Raw genomic sequence first — 20,490 nt, forward strand, 5'->3', positions numbered from 1 at the left:
CTCCGGGTGCTCCGGTTTCCCCCACAGTCCAAAGACATGCAGGTTAGGTTAACTGGTGACTCTAAATTGACCGTAGGTGTGAATGTGAGTGTGAATGGTTGTCTGTGTCTATGTGTCAGCCCTGTGATGACCTGGCGACTTGTCCAGGGTGTACCCCGCCTTTCGCCCGTAGTCAGCTGGGATAGGCTCCAGCTTGCCTGCGACCCTGTAGAACAGGATAAAGCGGCTAGAGATGATGAGATGAGATTTAAATGTGCACGGTAATATCTTAGCTGTTTATCAGAGTCCTGAACTTTCCACCCACTGAATATGTTATAAGTTGTCCTTAACGTCTATTAGAGTTATCTATTTATACGTCTACTTAAGTTTGAGTAATTGAATGAACAAGTCGTTTTCAGTCATCGTGTTTATATTCCAGGGATAAGATTTAAATCGTGTTCACCTATGAATGGAGTGAAAGCTTTCAAAATAACAACAAGCGAGCATAAAAATGTGATTTTAGTCCTTTACACAACTTCCGTTTCGTATTAATACACCCGCTTTTGTGCACGCCCTGCTCCCTGTTTGGGATGGGAGGGTTTGTTTGTTTGTCCCCCCCCCCCCGATAGGCTGTTTGTTTACAGACGCAATCCAAGATGACACATTTTTTTTTTATATTGCTGATGATTGATTGATTGATTGATTTAATATGAAAGTAAAACTTGTCAGGCATTACGTTTATCAGTTTTACAACAGAATGATTGGCCCGAGTCAGTAGGATATCTTTGTTATTAACAGAACATCGGCAGCTGATTTAAAGACTAATCTAAAAGCGCTGATGATTCTGTATGTCCGATTTAATACCATTTTACTTATTTTGACTGAGTGTTGGATTAAAAGTTCATGAGTGCCTCAGTCATGTTCCTGCTTCCTGTTTATTAAGTGAAAGTTCCGATGAGGTGTACGATGTGTGTCGTGCTGTAGGAATGGTGCTTGTCCGGACCGAAGCAGGCCAGTTGGTGTTGGTTCCTCAGCAGGTTCTGGCCCAGGCGAAGGCTCAGAATCAGACGAAAGCGGCTTTGTCTCCTACGCCTGCGACGACCACAACCGGCGCTACCATCCGAGTCACCACATCTGTGCCGCAAGTATGTGGATACACTCGGAAGAAATGTACTCAACTTCTTATTTTTTTTGTTTTTATGAAAACTTTTTTTTTTTTTTACCTTTTCTTGTTGCTCCAATGGTATCCTTATCTATTACACTTGTCTTTATCTTTCGCCTAGAAACTTGTCTAGTGTAAAAAATGAAAGCTGCATAAATGGATTGTGGTTCATTTTAAGAGTAAAGGTTTAAAGGGGCTGGCTCACTGTTCCCAGAATCCAAACTGTTCGTTCTTTTTGCTTACATACGAGCCACTGTGTTTTGAAAGCATGTGAACGCAGGAACGTTATAACCATCCTAAAACAGAATGGATCATTTCAAAAAGAATTTAAACTATAGATACTCTGATAAAACCTCTTCACGTTCATTAGGGTACATCAGTTGCCCCCTAAAAATGAAAAGTTCCTCCGATCATGATGCATTTTTGTTTTTATGTTCCTTTTGGTAAGAAAACACACTGGGTGAAATATTTTGACAAAATTCAAAAGTGTAATGGTGGCACCAGGAGCTCAAAGTTATGGAAAAAGCTGCTATTTTATGACAATTTCGATCACTTTTCATGAAACATTATGGCACCTTATAGAGTATACCAAATATCTTAGATACACATTTTTAGTACATATTCTAAATATATTATCAAGCACAGTTTGAGTTTTAGCTGTTCATTGAATCATTGTTCAGCTACTTTTAAACAATGCAAATGTATTATGAATCACATTAATGCTTCTCGATCCCTTGCAAAGGTTCTTAACATCATCTCTGGCTCACAAGAAATCAATAAATGGAGTCCAACATTGTGATTCAAACCTTACGCGAAAACATAAAATAAGCGTTTTTTGGCAAAAAATGAACCTCATGGTGCCACCATTAGACTTTTGAATATGGTCAACAAATTTTTACAGGATGTCTTTATTGGTGAAAAGGAACACCCAAACAAAAATGCATCAGATTTTATGAAAGTGAGGGCAACTGATGCACCCTAACGTTCATGTCTCAGTTTAAAGGAACAGTCCACCGTACTTCCATAATGAAATGTGCTCTTATCTGAATTGAGACGAGCTGCTCCGTACCTCTCTGAGCTTTGCGCGACCTCGCAGTCAGTCAGACGCGCTGTCACTCCTGTTAGCAATGTAGCTAGGCTCAGCATGGCCAATGGTATTTTTTGGGGCTGTAGTTAGATGCGACCAAACTCTTCCGCGTTTTTCCTGTTTACATAGGTTTATATGACCAGTGACATGAAACAAGTTCAGTTACACAAATTGAAACGTAGCGATTTTGTATGCTATGGAAAGTGCGCACTATAATGACAGGCGTACTAACACCTTCTGCACGCTTCGGCAGCGCATTGATACGGCGCTCAGATATCAATGCGCTGTCGAAGCGCACAGAAGGTGTTAGTACGCCTGTCATTATAGTGCGCACTTTCCATAGCATAGAAAATCGCTACGTTTCAATTTGTGTAACTGAACTTGTTTCATATCACTGGTCATATAAACCTATGTAAACAGGAAAAACGTGGAAGAGTTTGGTCGCATCTAACTACAGCCCCAAAAAATACCATTGGCCATACTGAGCCTAGCTACATTGCTAACAGGAGTGACAGCGCGTCTGACTGACTGGGAGGTCGCGCAAAGCTCAGAGAGGTACGGAGCAGCTCGTCTCAATTCAGATAAGAGCATATTTCATTATGGAAATACGGTGGACTGTTCCTTTAAGATCTTTGGCCGAGGATGCCGCCGAATTGTTGCAGGTTGTTTTTGTGGCTACTGCCTCATATAGAGGCTGTAGCCCCTATGTCATGTTGTAAGAATGAGCGAGTGTAACGATAGCACAATGCACATGCGTATACGCATTCCTATTAAAATGGCCGGTGAGTGTATACAATTCGGTTCACCGTTCGAAATAAATGGACTAGACTAAAGAAATTGCTTGCAGACATGTTTATGCTTATTACAGAGGGAAAGTGTGTTCCTATTTTAAAATATACTCCAGTTTGTCCCCCTTTCCTCGCCTTCTTTGGCCGGTGGCCCGATGTGTGACTCACTTCCGAGTTGTTACAGGAAGTTGTCAAAAAGCGTATTAAGACCACTGAGCTCTAGCGCCGGGCCTTTTCCGGGAAATAAGAGTTTGGGTCATGGCGACAGTGTGTGTGTGTGTGTGTGTGTGTCAGCCTCGGTTCAGAGGTTTCAGTTTCAAAAACTGTAAGAGGTAAGAGTTGAATAATATAAAGTACAGACACTTGGTATATTTTACTTCTGTGATTGTTCATTTTTGGATTGCGCTTCATTTTTGTGCCTCCTGCCTCAAAAGGGGTGTTCACACGGCACATATTTGCATCAATGCTGCACCGATGTATTTTGTTGCGATATATCTTACACTTCAGCGTTCACACGTCACAAACCTGCTTACTAGAGAGAAGCGTGTTAGCACTGGTGCAGCCCCACTTGCGTTCACACGGCAGTTTTTGCGACCGTGCTATACGATAGTAATAATGCGGAAATGAAATATGCGCATGCGTGAAAATGTACTTCCTTTTCCCGGTTGTCATGGCATCACCAAGCGCCGGGAAAACAACGTGGATGAAGACAGCAGTGTTGCCAGATACTGCTGACGTTTTCCAGCCCAAAATATGTTCAAATCCGCCAAAATGCACTTAAAACCGCCCAATCTGGCAACACTGGAAGACACGCAGTTCTGTTGTTGTTGATATTCGCCATTTTGGAAGCGCAAAATACCAGGATGCAAATTATGCAATGCTTGTATGTAATCAACTCTCCTCGCGCGTAGCGAGTCTACCGCTGTAGCGTTCAGACGTCCCATTTTATATCCGTGCTGCCCCGCAAACTAGCATTTACTCCGGAGTAAATTTCTTAAACCACCTCCCGAGCAGGGTTAGATTTGCACCGGTTTAAGCAGCTTTCAGGGGCGACACCGGTATAACTTTGTACCGTGTGAACGCTCTACCGGGGCAGCCCCGGTGCTACACCGGAGTAAAAGTTGCTGTGTAAACACCCCTATAGAGTAAATATATATGCTATATTTACTGTATGGACATGGGATCAGAAAACAATTTTATTTATAAGCAGTAGCCACATGGACCCATAGGGTACCTATTTTTGGAATATTGCTAGCAGTGAAAATGTTGACTTGGTGCAGAGGATTCTGGGAAGGCTGAGCCACCCCATTAAAGGTAAACTACATGCGCATTTCTAGTTCAAGATACTAACTCGTTATAAAAGGTGTATAATTCGGGTATCAGGCCACAGTGTAGATCAAAAGGTTCCAGAAGACACCCAGGACGTGTTTTGGTGAATCCATCATTGTAATATCGTTTTAAAGGAGAAGTCCTCAACTGAATTAGACCAGCAGGTTGTTTTCGTAAAGATCCAGGCGTAATCTGAAATACTGACTCATAAGAGCTTGGCGCTTAGGATTTTAAATCTCTCACTTTGCAGTCGCCAGTGACCTCCCAAGCCATCCGACCGATTTCTCCTGCACAGGCTAAAGTGGTCCAGGCAGCCAGTCCTGCTAGCCCTGCTCTACAGGTACACGTCCTCTTTATCTCTGCTTCACTTCTAGCACAACAATGATGTGCAGCAGTGGTTGCGTTAGACTTTTTCATTGCCCGTCATTTTGACGGACAGGGTCGTAAAAATTCCGTCATTGTCCATTATTATCTGTCATTTTATTTTAGCTTTTAAATGACAATGTATATAGGCTATAAATGCTATATATTTAATAACTTGTGTTTTCATGGACTCATTTTCATTTAAAAATTTAATTCACAGAACAAGCTTGTATTATTTAATCATTTATTTATGATGCAAAAAGATGAACAGAGATTCTGACGTTCGGTCACTTGTGAACCCATTTTCCCTCCGCTAAAAACATTGCGGCTGTTGTGCCTTAACGGGCATACGAACAATGTTATTTTACAACGTAGCAAGACAATTGCGGTTAAAATATGAACAGTCCACTACAACGATTTAAGTGACGATCTAATTTGACCTGTTTGCGTGAGCTCACACCTTCCTTCTGGCCCGCATGGGTTTAAATTGGCAGCTCGCTTGTGCATAATCAAAGTCGTCAATGGAGACTGCTGCCGAGGCAACTGTCATTAAATTTTGCGTCTTTGCCTCGGACAGACGACTTCTCATTGACGTTTTAATTTTATTCTGAAGGCTGAACCCGCGCTCTGCTGCGAGACTGGAGACTGGAATAACCAGCGCCACTTCAGCCAAAGTTCTGAAGTCGGGAAACATTTCTCCCAGGGAAGTGATCAGAAGCCGGCAAGAGCCTCGGCTCGGCGGAGCCTGGAACCTGACACGGAAGGTCTTAAATAAAACGAAGTTATGTTTAAATGTTAGTTTGTCTACCCGTGCTGTCATTAAAATGATAGTTTAGCAGATATTCGAGCAGTGATGTTCCTAAGCTTGCTGGGGAAGAATACAATAAATCGACGTTTGTTTCATTTTAAAAACAAGAAAACAACTAGCCTAAATGAGCGCTATTGCATTAAGACGTACAGGCAGGGAAACGACACAACCCAATGCATCTTTTTTTAATAGCAAAAATGACGTGTCTTCTGCAGAGAAGGGAAACGTTAATACATCACTGTGCTAGTGGTTAGAAAAGTCAGAGCGCGGTCAGGAGTGCGATGGGGGAACAGCCTTGCGCAGTGGCTACGGTGTATACACGAGTAGCCTGTGCACTGAACATCAAGACTGCCGCAACGTCGGCTCAGATTGAAAGTGACGGCAGTGAAGACTATGGCCAAGTTTACATTAGACCGTATCTGTCTCATTTTCGTCGCGGATGCACTGTCCGTTTACATTAAACCACCTGGAAACGCCTGGAAACGGGAATCCGCCAGGGTCCACGTATTCAATCCAGATCGTGTCTGATCCGGTGCTGTGTAAACATTGAGAATACGCGGATACGCTGTGCTGAGCTCTAGCTGGCGTCGTCATTGGACAACGTCACTGTGACATCCACCTTCCTGATTCGCTGGCGTTGGTCATGTGACGCGACTGCTGAAAAACGGCGCGGGCTTCCGCCTTGTATCACCTTTCATTAAAGAGTATAAAAGTATGAAAATACTGCAAATACTGATGCAAATACTGCCCATTGTGTAGTTATGATTGTCTTTAGGCTTGCCGTCCTTCCACTTGCAAGTGGTAAGTGATATGCGCTGGGATCACACACACACAGCGGCTCAGTCCCGAATCGTGGCTCGTGCACTTCACTCGCGCGCTCTGTGAGCTGCGCAGGGCCGGAGTGCGCACCCTCCAGAGGGCACTCGCTGTTCAGGGCGGAGTGATTTGGAGCGCAGGATGCCTGCGGAGCCGAGCGTATCCGTGTATTGGTGTTGCTGTGTGCATGCGAATCGTGTATTGGTGTTGCTGTGTGCACACTAATCGTTTTAAAAACGTTAATCTGATGATCCGCTGATACGGTCTAATGTAAACCCCACCTATGTATACTGTATGTAAGAAAACTCTGCCACAACTTGCCAATCATTTAAATTGTGTTTCTCATTATGTTTTATTATTAGGCTGTTATTGGTAATGGTAACGGTAAACATCCGTCAAAATGACCGACGGCCAGCGCTCGAAACTAACGGTGTCCCGACGTCCCGGGGACCATAAAAATGTCATCGGGACACAAAATTATCATATCTGGGACAATCCCGGGACAATGGGAAAAAAATAGATCTAGAAAAAAAGTTCTACATTAATATTATTTACAAAGCCGTAACACATACGTAGACATTCACCTAATTTGTCAATTTTAATTTTAAAACGTTAACAGCGAAAAATACATAGTAGCTACACTTTTGATGCACCTGCATCCGGAGGCTACAGAGCAGCGCATTCTGTTCTAGAATCTTTGGCTGGAGTCCGCATTATATGGAGTTGGAATGGAATTGCTACCGCACACGCTGCGCCGACTCTTGCCAGAACAAAAATGCTGAAGTGGTTGAAGCGGACCGACCGCGGGGAAGAAACTGAAAGCCCAGACATAACGTCTCCGGGACCTTCAGGATCCAAAGTGTCATCGCCTGGTCTGCAGGCAACGCTAGCAACTGAATGAACTTAATGAACACTGTTAGACACGTTATAAAATACAACAGGAATGATGTGGATGATACTGACGGAAGATACCGTTCAACAGAATAAGTAAGTTTTCTTGGTGTCTTTCTAGTTCAGAAAGTTTAGTCAGTCAGCAGCACAACTAGGCTCGGACCTGCTGGCACTATGCTGATGTTGCTAACATTTGCACCCGGCAGCGAAAGTTCATAAAATGGATAACGGAAAGTTCATAAAATGGATAACGGAAAGTTCATAAAATGGATAACGGTAATGGATAACGGAAAGTTCATAAAAATGGATAACGGTAATGGTGAAAATGATAAGTTGGCCTTATAAGTGCCAACAGATATTCAAGGTATAAGTAGATGAAACGAACATAAAAGGGGTCTTATTTTCAACTAAAGTGTACTGCAGATGTAGGGAGTTGAAACATTTTCTGAATGAGCTAGTTGGCCCCTTTAAATAAACGGGTATCTATTCATACAGTGAGATCGCCAAAGTTTAATAAACTGAAAATGGAATAACTGTAATTTTGAAGTAGATGATGTATAGGACATGTGTCGCTTGTGTCTTGTGACTTATTGTAAAAATGATATAAAGGGTTCAAAATCACATTAGTTACAAATATAATAGTAACTTCATATGATAATATTAACCACTGGTTATTTCAGAGAGGAAAAAAATGGGGACACTATTGCTTCCATTCGGGACAATACAACACAGAATTCGGGACCACTGGGGGACACAAAGAAAAAAAGTTAATTTCGAGCCCTGCCGACGGCCTTCAGATTTTTCCGTCATAGCTAAAAAAAAATCCGTCAACGGCGGACAGTTGTCGGTTAACGTGACCAAGAAAGTGGCTCCAAGAAAGTGGCTCAGGTCTGTTAAGTAAAGGCAGAAGATCTGACTGACTTGTGTTACTTCAACCTGGTAATATGAAGGTAGCCTAATTTTTAGGTCAAGTCAAGTAGATCTTCGTGGTCTTCTCAACCGTATACAATGTACACAGTGAGATGAAGAAATAAATAATGTTTTCCCGGGATCCACAGAGCAACATACATGCATGATATACTCGGTGCTGACAGGAAAACAAAGTGCAATAAGAATAAAAACAAAAGTGCTCTGAGAGCACAATATCCCCCGCTGGCAACTCTGCAATAACTCTGGTAAAATGCGACTGAATTGAACGAAATTGCGGTATGTGTATTACCGACATATAACAAAGAATTCTGTCAAGTTTCGTGAAATTCCTCCAAAAATTGTGAGAGGAGTTGATTTCAGAAGGTGAGTACCCTTCCCGGGACGGATGGACGGACAGACGGACATAATCCCCCTTCGGGCCTTTCAGCCAGCAGGGGATTAAAAAAATACACTGATCACTTCCTGCATGTGGACACTTGAAGCATAGTATTTCTTCCTCTCTCATCCAGCCGACAGCCAATGAGCTTATCCTATCTTGTGTTATCCGTTGTCTGTCCGGCGTCATCCACATTTCACAAAAATCGCTTCTTCTCTCTGTTCTTCACCGATTTTTTTTATTCTTTTTGGCAGGAAGGTGGGTCTGCCTAGGGTGCATATAGCTTCCACACAAATTTGCATCATTGCAATTAATAATGAAGATATGGAGTAATTAATCAATCCCTAATGAGCAGTTTCCATACAAATTGCTTCTTCTCCCTCAATTCTCCACCAATTTTGATTCTTTCTGACATGAAGGTAGCGGTACTTAGGGTGCATATAACTTCTCCCCAGGTTTGCTTACTTACAGTTATTAATGAAGTTATGGGCTAATTAAAGGAGTACGCCACCCCCAAGTGAAATTGAGTCAGTCCCTGCAGTCCCTAGAGTTGGATGAGTGAGCCAAGGCGTTCTGTAGCCGACCCAGCCATTGTCCTGATCTGGAAACGTCCCGGTTAGCTTTAGCTTAGCATAGTCGCTGTAATCCGACGTGTCCAGCTAGCATTGTCGTTGCAAAAGTGAATCAAATAACTCAAGATTGTTTATAATTATTTCTCATGACCTGTACATTCACATCGAGTACACATATCAATGCAAATTAACACGAAGGGATTTACTAGACCAATTTATATCTGGAACTATTTTCGGCCACAGCACAGGCAAAGCACCGCTGCAGGCGCAAAGACACCACGCAGCACCACAACTTCCGTCAATACACCAGTGTTACCAGGGTTTTCAGGTGCTGCGTGGTGTCTTTGCGCCTGCAGCGGTGCTTTGCCTGTGCTGTGGCCGAAAATAGTTCCAGATATAAATTGGTCTAGTAAATCCCTTCGTGTTAATTTGCATTGATATGTGTACTCGATGTGAATGTACAGGTCATGAGAAATAATTATAAACAATCTTGAGTTATTTGATTCACTTTTGCAACGACAATGCTAGCTGGACACGCCGGATTACAGCGACTACGCTAAGCTAAAGCTAACCGGGACGTTTCCAGATCAGGACAATGGCTGGGTCGGCTACAGAACGCCTTGGCTCACTCATCCAACTCTAGGGACTGCAGGGACTGACTCAGTTTCACTTGAGGGTGGCGTACTCCTTTAAGCCTTAATTAGCAGTTCAACAAAAATCACTTCTTCTCGGTCAATTCCTTGCTGTTTTGGATTCTTTCTGGCAAATAGGTCGATATTCCTAGGGTGGATATAGCCTCTATATATAGCTTGTGTATATAGCTTGCAACATTTATTGCGCAAGGTGGCCCACTTTAGATCATTCCTTCTGGACTAGACGGGGCCAGAGTGAGCTACGCCATCTTTGACGGTCTATTATTATTAATATTATTGGCAACAGTAGTAGTAGGATTTGTTTTATTTATTTTGGGGAAGCATGAGGGAAGCCATGGCCTAATGGTTAGAGAAGCAGCTTTGGGACCAAAAGGTCACTGGTTCGATTCCCTGGACTAGCAGGAATGGCTGAAGTGCTCTTGAGCAAGGCACCGAAGCCCTAACTGTTCCCCAGGCTGTTCTGAGTATGTTGAACGTTGCTCTGGATAAGAGCATCTGCGAAATACCATGAAAGTAATGTGTTATAATTTTTTTTTTTTTTAACCCTTGCCAACCAATCAGAAACAAGTCTTTCCCATTATCATGATATAAATATTATTGTTGGTGATCTCCTTTAAGATATAGCAAGATCACTGTAATTCTCCTATTTTATATTAAACTTTGGTCAAATATCTGTAACCTTCTGCATTCTCTGCAATTTTTTTACCTTGCGCAATACCAGAAAAATTCAGCTGAAGTCAAAGCCATTTGAGGCGAATTGGTCCGCCTCTGAAAAAACTTGGCATTTGGATTTCCCGGCATACATTGATTTTCGTGACGTCGCGTGCGGGACGCCTCCTTCTGAATCCTACGTCAGCGCTGGTTTGTTTATGAGAAAACGACCTGGTGGTTTTCTGCAAATTTCTTCACCGTTATCGCGTAATTATTAAAATGGTTAACAGATGTATCGTAGGAGGGTGTAGCAACACCAATCTTGATGGGATTAGTACTCATCGTTTTCCAAAAGACCGGACAATGAGAGAGAAATGGGAGCGCTTGGTCTACACAGGCTGTGCACTGAAACCGTGCAAAGCTCGCGCAGCCTGCTGGCGCTTCCGCAGGTGACGTCACGAATCTGGCTCCAGACTCCCTTGGGATTTTTCCAGACACGTTTTATTTTATTTTTTTCTGCTGTAGACAGATGGCCTTGTGCAAAATTACCCTTCTGGATGAGTGTGTAAAGGGACATAAAAAAAACCCCGAATTTGGTCCAGAATATGCCCTTTAATATTAATATAACAAAATATAAATGTAAACATGACTGTAATGTAGGGTTGAATGTGATGTGTGTGGGTTGTGTTGTCTTAGAAAACCCCTTTGGTGACAGCGAGCGCTGCTCAGAAGCCCAGCGGCCCCACTGTGATCACAACCGGAGCTCGTGTTCAAGTTCCAAATCAGACGCTCCTGAAACCCTCACCCACTGTCACGGCACCTGCTGCACCCACCACAGGAATCACCGGCCTCTCTCAGGTAGCCGTTACCAGTCAATCTCTCAATCCTGACCTCTTCTGACTAGCTCTTCAACCTTCTGTCGGCTCCGTACCACATTTAACACACTTCGTATCACTTTGAGTTTCATTTTGTCATCTGGGCAGAAAATTTCTGCTTTTGCCCAAACTGTGGTTATTATGGTTCGTAAGATTCTCGTATAACCTCTTATGAAATTGCACAAGATCTTCCAGAGTCCTTTAGTCAGGTTCAGACGCATCTGTGTGGGTTTTTTTTTTTTTTTGAGAGAGAATTTTTTGTGCTTCCAGATGATCTCAGATAGTTGTTTTCTGTTTCTTGTTTCAGGAAATGCAAGAGAATGTGAAGAAATGCAAGAATTTCTTAGCAACGTTGATCAAACTGGCATCCCATAATTCCCCCTCTCCGGAAACCTCAAAGAACGTGAAGGCGCTCGTGCAGGACCTGCTGGTGAGTAGCATCGGTGGTTATCAGTAGTGTTACACAGCATTGAAGCCATCATTGCTTCACTGCGCTTCATAATTTAAAATGTACAGACTTTAATACGTTGTTTTTTGAGACGGAGTGTTCTACCACTTTATAGTACAGTGCTCGTAAACCTGTAGACACGCAAAAGTATCTCCCTCGAACTGACATTTAGCAAGCATTTTGCAGTTGCAGATTGCAGCTGACGTTCTCTTCTGAGATGAGTGTGTAAAACGTTTTCATACAAGGTTAAGGAAGATTCACACGCTGACTGGTGCATCGCTAACACACCCTTGTCCTTTTATTTCTATCGAGTTGACGTATCTTGGGAAATTCGCTCTTGTAGTAGTACACACCATCAAAGATCTAGAAGAAAAATGCATTTGGTTTTTGTCACAGTATCTTTATCAGTCTGTCATTTGGGGTTTGAGTTCTGTACTGTAAAGTTTTGTACTTTTCTTCAGTGATGTCTCATTCACAGAAAATAAGTACATGTTTTATCATGTTTGATATATAAACGTTATTTACCAGCTGGGAGGTCCGTATCGTGAAATACCGTGACCGAGGTCTTGAAAGTACTGAGCGAGGCCCTCTGGGCCGAGGTCAATATTCAAGGCCGAGGTCACGGTTTCTGTTTCTTGCAAGGTCACGGTTTCTGTTTCTAAATCTCGCTCACCATACGGACCGACCTTAGACTGGTAAATAATTATATATTTTTTTCTTTACCAAATTCTAACAGAAAACGAGAGCGCCCGAAAGGGAAAACCGAGCCGAGCCGCCATTTTGAATCCTCATTGACGGCTGTAATGCAAATTGCTTCCTCCTCGGTATACAAGTGCACTTCCATGGCAGGAAAAAAAACTACATTTTGCCGCCTATGTAGTCCCCTATTTATACAAATAGGAGTCATTCAGGATTCAGCCATGTTTTTGCTTGACCAAAGTTATACAGTATTATGACCTTTTATATTGCATAAATAAAGCCATTTGGTGAAACTTTGAAGAAGAGATTGTACTGGTTTAAAGTTTTACCTAACGTAATATTATGTATTAGGATAACATGGTCCAAAATGGGCCTCATTAACTAATGAGATCAAGCCATTAGCAAGTTAGAGGTTTTTAGCTTTCTCCTGAAATGTTTTCTTTTATTTCTTCTTCCTCAGGGTAGTAAACCTCGCTTTCGCTGTGAACACTGTCGTTATCACTATCCATGCTGTAAAATTAATGCTATTATACTGAGAAATGCTGGCAAAAATGTATAAGATTTTTGATAATCGTATAAATAAATCTTATTAAAAAAAAAGATAAATGTTGACAAAAAATGCTACTATGTTTGTTGTTGTGAACGAGCGAGTCGCCAGAGGTCCGTAACTGGGGTCTGTACTGTAGGATACGGACCCGCTCGCCAGCCAATCAGAGCGCAGGATTTGGACTGCGAAAAAAAAAAAAAATGTTATTTAGCAGCTAGGAGGTCCGTATGGTGAAATACTGTGACTGAGGTCTTGAAAGTACTGAGCGAGGCCCTCTGGGCCAAGGTCAGTAATTAGTAAGGCTGAGGTCACGGTATTTCACCATACGGACCGACCTTAAGCTGGTAAATAATATATTTATTTTTTTCTTTACCAAATTCTAACAGAAAATGAGACCGCCCGAAAGGGAAAACCGAGCGGCTGTAATGCAAATGGCTTCCTCCTCGGTATACAAGTGCACTTCCATGGCAGGAAAAAACCTACATTTTGCCGCCTATGTAGTCCCCTATTTATACAAATAGGAGTCATTCAGGATTCAGCCATGTTTTTGCTCGGTGTTAGCAATAGTTAGAGGTTTTTAGCTTTCTCCTGAAATGTTTTCTTTTATTTCTTCTTCCTCAGGGTAGTAAACCTCGCTTTCGCTGTGAACACTGTCGTTATCACTATCCATGCTGTAAAATTAATGCTGTTATACAGAGAAATGCTGGCAAAAATTTATAAGATTTTTGATAATCAAAAAAAGATAAATGTTGTCAAATTGCTACTATGTTTGTTGTTGTTGTGAATGAGCGAGTTGCCAGAGGTCCGTAACTGGGGTCTGTACCATAGGATACGGACCCAATCGCCAGCCAATCAGACTGCAGGATTTGATGTAAACCAGACTGCGAAAAATGTAATTAAGAGTTATTCCATGACATTGAGTCGTACATGAGCTGATAGCCGATGAGGCATGTAGCACCGAGTCGGATATAAGCCATGTACAACGAGACTGAGTGGAATAACTGTTTTATTATATCCACATTCACTGGATTTTGAGCAGGGCTTTGAACCAGAATTTTTTTCCTATTGGTTCGTTCCGAACAGAAATGGAATTTTAACGTTTCCGGTTTTGGGTTCCACCATTAAATAGACGTTCCCGAACCGGTTAGAACAAAAAAATTTCGTTCCCGGAGCGGTTAATTACGTTCCCTGTCAGCTGTTTAACAAATGGCTATAAAATTATGTCTCTGTCTCATCCAGCTTAAGCCAAATGTAGGCTAATTCTATTACAGCCTTCATTAAATAAGACAAGAAATAATTCAAAACAATTATTATTTCAAATGTTGGTGATTTGGATTCTCAGTATGTCTTCCCATCTACACAAACAGAAAAAGTGCCAAAAATGAAAGAGAATTCGTTTAGTGTGTTACCAAAGGCTAGTCAGGCCCTATAGAGGGCTACCGCATGACGTCACCGCGCCGCGAGATTTTGTTAGGCGCCATATTGGAAGACCAAGTACACATCTATGCAAGTACATACATACATAAAACAAACTACACCTGAAATGTAGCCAGGGCCGGTTCTGCCCTAATCTGGACCCGGGTGCAACATCGCGCAACACCCCCCCCCCCCCCCCCCCCCCCCCCAAAAAAAAAAAAAACACCAGTCTAAATCAGGACAACCATCACATAACTATAACTACAAACATTTTATATCAACTATTTTAACTAAATGGGCTATAATAAATAAGCCTGCAGGCAGCCACGGCGGGCTGCCTCAGAAAACTAACCATTCAATAACAACTGAAAGCCTGCAGCCACGGCGGGCTGCCTCAGAAAAGTAACCATTTGTCCTACCTTAAAACTCGTTTTGCATTTTCTGCCTCCTTTTTTGTATTTTCGACCCTCCGTTTATTTTCTTTCCTTTTCTGAAAACCCGATTTGTGTCCAGACATTTTGTTCTGCTACCAACGAACTAACTCGTCAGGTCTCGTCTCTCGAGCCCGCGATGATTCCCGTGGGAAGGGCAACAACTGATACATTTTTACAAACAGCCAATAGGGAGGTTGCATCGTTCAGGCTCTTCTTTGCTCAGACACTCATGGCTTTTTTATTTGTAGGCTACGGAAACTTTGAGGAACGAAATAAAAACCGGTATGAACCGGTTACCATTATTTTTAATAAGCGTTTCTGTTCCAGAACATAAAAAATAATAAAGTTTCTGGTTTCGTTTCTGTTCCATGTGAAATAGAAAAAGTTTCCGGTTTTCGTTTTCGTTCCTTGAACCGGTTCAAAGCCCTGCTTTTGAGAAATGGAGCATTTTTATTTTTTGCAAATTCAGTAAATAAAAAAAAGTATTGAACTTCTTCCCACTCCTTTTTCGAACAATGTGCGGTGTATTGTAATGTCTTAGCTCTTTATTTTATTTATTCTTTTTTTTGTCACTTTCTCGTTTTCTTTCTTTTGTATGTACAAATAGTTACATACATTTTTTTTAAATACATGTTCGAAATAAAAATAAATTCATTCATTCATTCAAATTCATTCATTCATTCATTCAATAAATAAAATCTTGTCCAAAAAAATAATTTCCACGTAGAATGTAAACAAACCGGCAAAATGACAGGAACAATTTGTGAAAAATTCTATAATAACGATTCTTGAAAACTAAAAAAAAAGATGCGTTCTTACCATGAAATACTCTTATTCTGTATTTTGTTGTTTTTTTGTATTTTTTTGGGGTTTTGTTTTCGAGTAGTTTTTATTTTGTCCTTGGTTGGTTCAGCAACACACTCCGCCATGTTGTTTTTCTCTACTTACAGTATATGAGCTGATATCCTAGTAATAGAGTAGCCAATCAGAGCGGGTGATTGCTCATATCCAGTGAATGTGGATTAGAATAAACAGTAATATTCATCCTGTGATCCTATGCTGTGTGTAATTGTGTACAGGATGCCAAAATTGAGCCTGAAGAATTTACAAATCGTCTGCAGACGGAGCTGAAGTCGTCTCCTCAGCCCTACCTCATCCCCTTTCTGAAGGTAGTGTCCTTCCATTGTCTCTTCCTTTTAAAAAAGAAAAAAGGATGCACGCCTGCATCTTCACTCTCTGATGATTAAGAACTGTACAGATGATGGCGAGAACACTTGACTTTGGCCTGAGAGGTGGTCTAAGTAACGTTTGGTACTAAAAGAAACCACATCATGGTTTCATAATTTCTCATCTAGTTAAGTCTTTCCTGTGCGCGCATATTTCTGGAGCGCTAAAGGTTGCTTCTTGTATCACTGTTGATTTTTGCCCTGGGCATGAAGCATGTAGCAGGTGCCTTGCAAGTCATTGTTCTAGCAACTTAAATTAGTCAAATTTAGAAAATGAAATTGAAAGTTGCAGGCTGTGGTTATAGCAAGGACAAATGTACAAAAAGACAATGCAAATTTGGTCAGAGCAGAGTTGCAGAGTGTAATTCATTCCAAATCTGTGAAGCGGCGTGACTGTAGATTATACAGCGGTGCTTAAGTTTGTGAATCCTTTAGAATTTTTTGTATTTCTGCACAAATATGACCTCAAGCATTATCAGATTTTCACACAAGTCCTAAAAGTAGATAAAGAGAGCCCAGTTAAACAAGACAAAAATATCATACTTGGTCATTTATTTATTGAAGAAAATGATCCAATATTACATATCTGTGAGTGGCAAAAGTATGTGAACCTTTGCTTTCAGTATCTGGTGTGACCCCCTTGTGCAGCAATAACTGCAACTAAACGTTTCCGGTAACTGTTGATCAGTCCTGCGCACCGGCTTGGAGGAATTTTAGCCCGTTCCTCTGTACAGAACAGCTTCAACTCTGGGATGTTGGTGGGTTTCCTCACATGAACTGCTCGCTTCAGGTCCTTCCACAACATTTCCATTGGATTAAGGTCAGGACTTTGACTTGGCCATTCCAAAACATTAACTTTATTCTTCTTTAACCATTCTTTGGTAGAACCACTTGTGTGCTTAGGGTCGTTGTCTTGCTGCATGACCCACCTTCTCTTGAGATTCAGTTCACGGACAGATGTCCTGATATTTTCCTTTAGATTTCACTGGAATAATTCAGAATCCATTGTACTATCAATGATGGTAAACAGTCCTGGCCCAGATACAGCAAAACGGGCCCAAATCATCGTGCTACCGCCACCATGTTTCACAGATGGGAGAAGGTTCTTATGTTGGAATGCAGTGTTTTTTCCTTTTTACAAATATGACGTTTCTCATTTAAATCAAAAGTTCGGTTTTATTCTCATCCATCTACAGAATTTTTCCAATAGCCTTCTGGCTTGTCTGTGTGATCTGTAGCAAGCTTTTAAAAAATAATAATAATAAAATAACAAGTTCAATTTATATAGCGCCTTTATCAAAACCCAAGGTCGCTTTACAATTATAGGGGAAAAAAAAAGTCCATCAAATAAAGGTCAGGATGTCATTCCAATGGTGTAGCAGCCACAGTCCCACCAAAAGGCGCATGAAAACAAGTTCCACACCGCCTGCACAGCTGTCGTGACGGCACCAGGCAACATCACTCGGAACACCGCGCCATGGATCCACAAAGCGAGCACAGCCGCACCGCCATGCAGAGCACTGGTATGCCCCAAACTGCCTGCACAGCCGCCGCAACGCCACTGAGCAGCATCGCTCGGAACATCACACCAAGCACTAAAGCACTGCTGCACAGAGCGCTGGACAACCCCAGTGTTAAAATGAGCAACAAGCTCACTGCAGTCCATAGCGAGGAGCACAGGCATACGCCGTGCACAGCCAGAATGCACACGGCGTACTCTCAACCGGAAACGGAAATGAAGAAGATATATAAAATATAGTACCAGTCAAAAGTTTGGAAACACCTTCAAATTCGATTTTTTAAAAATTTTTTTTTCCTACATTGTAAATTAATGCTGAAGTCATCCAGACGATGCAGCAACACGTAAGGAATCATTTAGTAAACTTTAAAATGTTAATCAAACCAAAATACGTTTTAGATTTTAGATTCTTCAAAGTCGGCACCTTTTGCTTTGATTACAGCTTTGCACACTCTTGACATTCTCTCAATCAGCTTTATGAGGTCATCACTCAAAATGGTTTTCCAACAGTCTTGAAGGAGTTCCCAGAGGTGCCGAGCACTCGTTGGCTGCTTTGCCTTCACTCTGCGGTCCAACTCATCCCAAACCATCTCAATTGGGTTTAGATCAGGTGATTGTGGAGGCCACGTCATCTGACAAAGCACTCCATCTCCCTCTTTCTTGGTCAAATAGCCCTTACATAGCATAGAGGTGTGTTTTGGGTCATTGTCCTGTTGAAAGACAAATGATGGGCCCACTAAGCGCAAACCAGATGGGATGGCATGTCGCTGCAGAATGCTGTGGTAGCCATGCTGGTTAAGTTTACCTTCGATTTTGAATAAATCGCCAACAGTGTCACCAGCAAAGCACCCCCATACCATCACACTTCCTCCTCCATACTTCACTGTGGGAACCACACATGTAGGAACCATCCGCTCACAAAGACATGGCGATTGGAACCAAAAATCTCAAATTTGGACTCCTCAGACCAAAGGACAGATTTCCACTGGTCTAATGTCCATTCCTTGTGTTCCTTGGCCCAAGCTATTCTCTTCCTCTTGTTGTTCTTCCTTAGAAGTGGCTTCTTTGCAGCAATTCGACCATAAAGTCCAGCTTCATGCAGTCTTCTCTGAACAGTTGATGTTGAGATGTGTGTGCTACTTGAACTCTGTGAAGCATTTAAGTGGGCTCTTATCTGGGGTGCTGGTAACTTGTGGTTTCTGAGGCTGGCAACTCTGATGAACTTATCCTGTGCAACAGAGATAACCCTAGGTCTTCTTTTCTTGGGGCGGTCCTGATGAGAGCCAGTTTCATCATAACGTTTGATGGTCTTTGTGACTGCACCTGGGGATACTTTCAAAGTTCTTGAAATTTTTCGGACTGACTGACCTTCATTTCTTAAAGTAATGATGGACTGTCGTTTTTCCTTTACTAAGGCCCTGTCCACACGGCAACGGATTCAGGTGAATCTGATAAAATAGTTTATCGTTTCGGCCTGGCGTCCACATGGCACCGGCGTTTTGGGTGCCCCAAAATGAAATCTTTTGAGAACGGGTTCCAGAGTGGAAAAATCTGGCAACGGCGCCGTTGCGAAGTCGTCTGGATGAGTAGAATGGATTTGTTTACGATGACGTCACAACCACATGACTGTCAGTGCTTCACACCGGGTAGAAGTGTAACGAACTCGATGCGAGTTGTCAACAAATCCTATAACTTGGTTCATGAAATGCGCTTACAAAATATTTTCACTGCTTTCCAAAAACAAAAACAATCCCGCCAGCAAAAATAGAGGAAAAAAAAGGAGCGATCTCACCTCTTCAGATGTTGGTTTAAGTCCGACAATACATTCCTCAAAAAGTGCGTAGAAGAACAAAGTAATCCATCAACATTTCTTTATGGCCTCGGCATTGTTCAGTTCATTTAAGTCGTAGAGAGCTTTTTCCACTGTTTGGATGAGCTCGATGACTCTTCTTGGCTGGCCGGCTTTGACTGGAGGAGTTGCTTGTAGATCTTCAATGATCTCGAGAGCGATGTTGGCTTGGTTCCCAAACCGGTTATCCAGGACTCTGAAGATTTCGTTTGAGGAGCTGTAGGTCGACAGGTGTAGGTTTCCGGCCACCTTCTCATCGATGCTGTCGAGCAGCTGGAATTTCTTGACCTCTCTAGACCCTGTCGGTTCACCCTGCTTCTGTAGAGCTTCCCACTCCTTCTTCCACCTGTAGTAACTTCGCTGGTTGCCAACAAACTTTGGGAGGGCTGTGGCTTTCAGCTTTATTGCTGGCACTGGGGCTGTACGGTGGACAGTGGGCTCTTCAGAGTCTGTCTTGATTTTTGCAGCTTTGATGAAGGCAGCCTTGCGCGATACCAGCTGGGGAAGTTGCACTTCGAGCTCTGCCATGCGGTGATCAAAGTCTCTTTGCTCTGCAGCGGGAGCCCAGCGGTTCCAGTCACGGTGCGCTTCTTTTGCCTTCAGCGCCAACGTCTCGAAGTGCTTCAGCATGAACTCATATGCCTCCAGAGTCACGTCAAGCTGGGCAGAGGAGACGTTCTTGGAGACGTATCAGAATGTTGGCGTACCGGCTTCCATCTACCCCCATTCATTCCTCTTTCCGTGTCTTTTGTTTTACGCTACTGATTAATAATCAAAACTTTGTGGCTAATGCTACAGAAGAAGGGGTTTATGTGCATGCGTCTACTACTTCTATTGTTCTGGTGTCTCTGATGGGACCGTCTTACAGCGCACGTAGAGGTGTGGCATGTGTATTGCATCGTTTTCAGCAAGCGTTGCGTTGCCATATGTACCTGATATTTTACTGATCCATTGCCCACGTGGACGGGATATTTAAAAAAAAAAAATCTCATTGCCGTTGTCGTGTGGATGTAGCCTTAGTTGAGTAGTTCTTGGCATAATGTGGATTAGAACAGTACTCAAATAGGGCCAT

General features: G+C 42.3%; 1 protein-coding gene across 2 annotated transcripts in view; it reads left to right on the plus strand.

The window, feature by feature from the left end:
- si:dkey-219c3.2 (transcription initiation factor TFIID subunit 4) overlaps positions 1–20,490 on the plus strand; it is a 159,441-nt gene that overhangs the window by 1,552 nt on the left and 137,399 nt on the right. The window contains exons 2-6 of one of the 2 annotated variants that reach the window (XM_060928169.1): positions 964–1,124; positions 4,596–4,685; positions 11,102–11,263; positions 11,588–11,710; positions 15,904–15,993. In XM_060928169.1, the coding sequence (XP_060784152.1) occupies positions 964–1,124; positions 4,596–4,685; positions 11,102–11,263; positions 11,588–11,710; positions 15,904–15,993 (626 nt within the window). The remainder of the gene's footprint in view (positions 1–963; positions 1,125–4,595; positions 4,686–11,101; positions 11,264–11,587; positions 11,711–15,903; positions 15,994–20,490) is intronic. The other variant, XM_060928170.1, reaches the window with a different exon arrangement.

The sequence above is a fragment of the Neoarius graeffei genome, chromosome 8 (genome assembly GCF_027579695.1).
Source record: "Neoarius graeffei isolate fNeoGra1 chromosome 8, fNeoGra1.pri, whole genome shotgun sequence".
NCBI classification, from domain to species: Eukaryota; Metazoa; Chordata; class Actinopteri; order Siluriformes; family Ariidae; genus Neoarius; species Neoarius graeffei.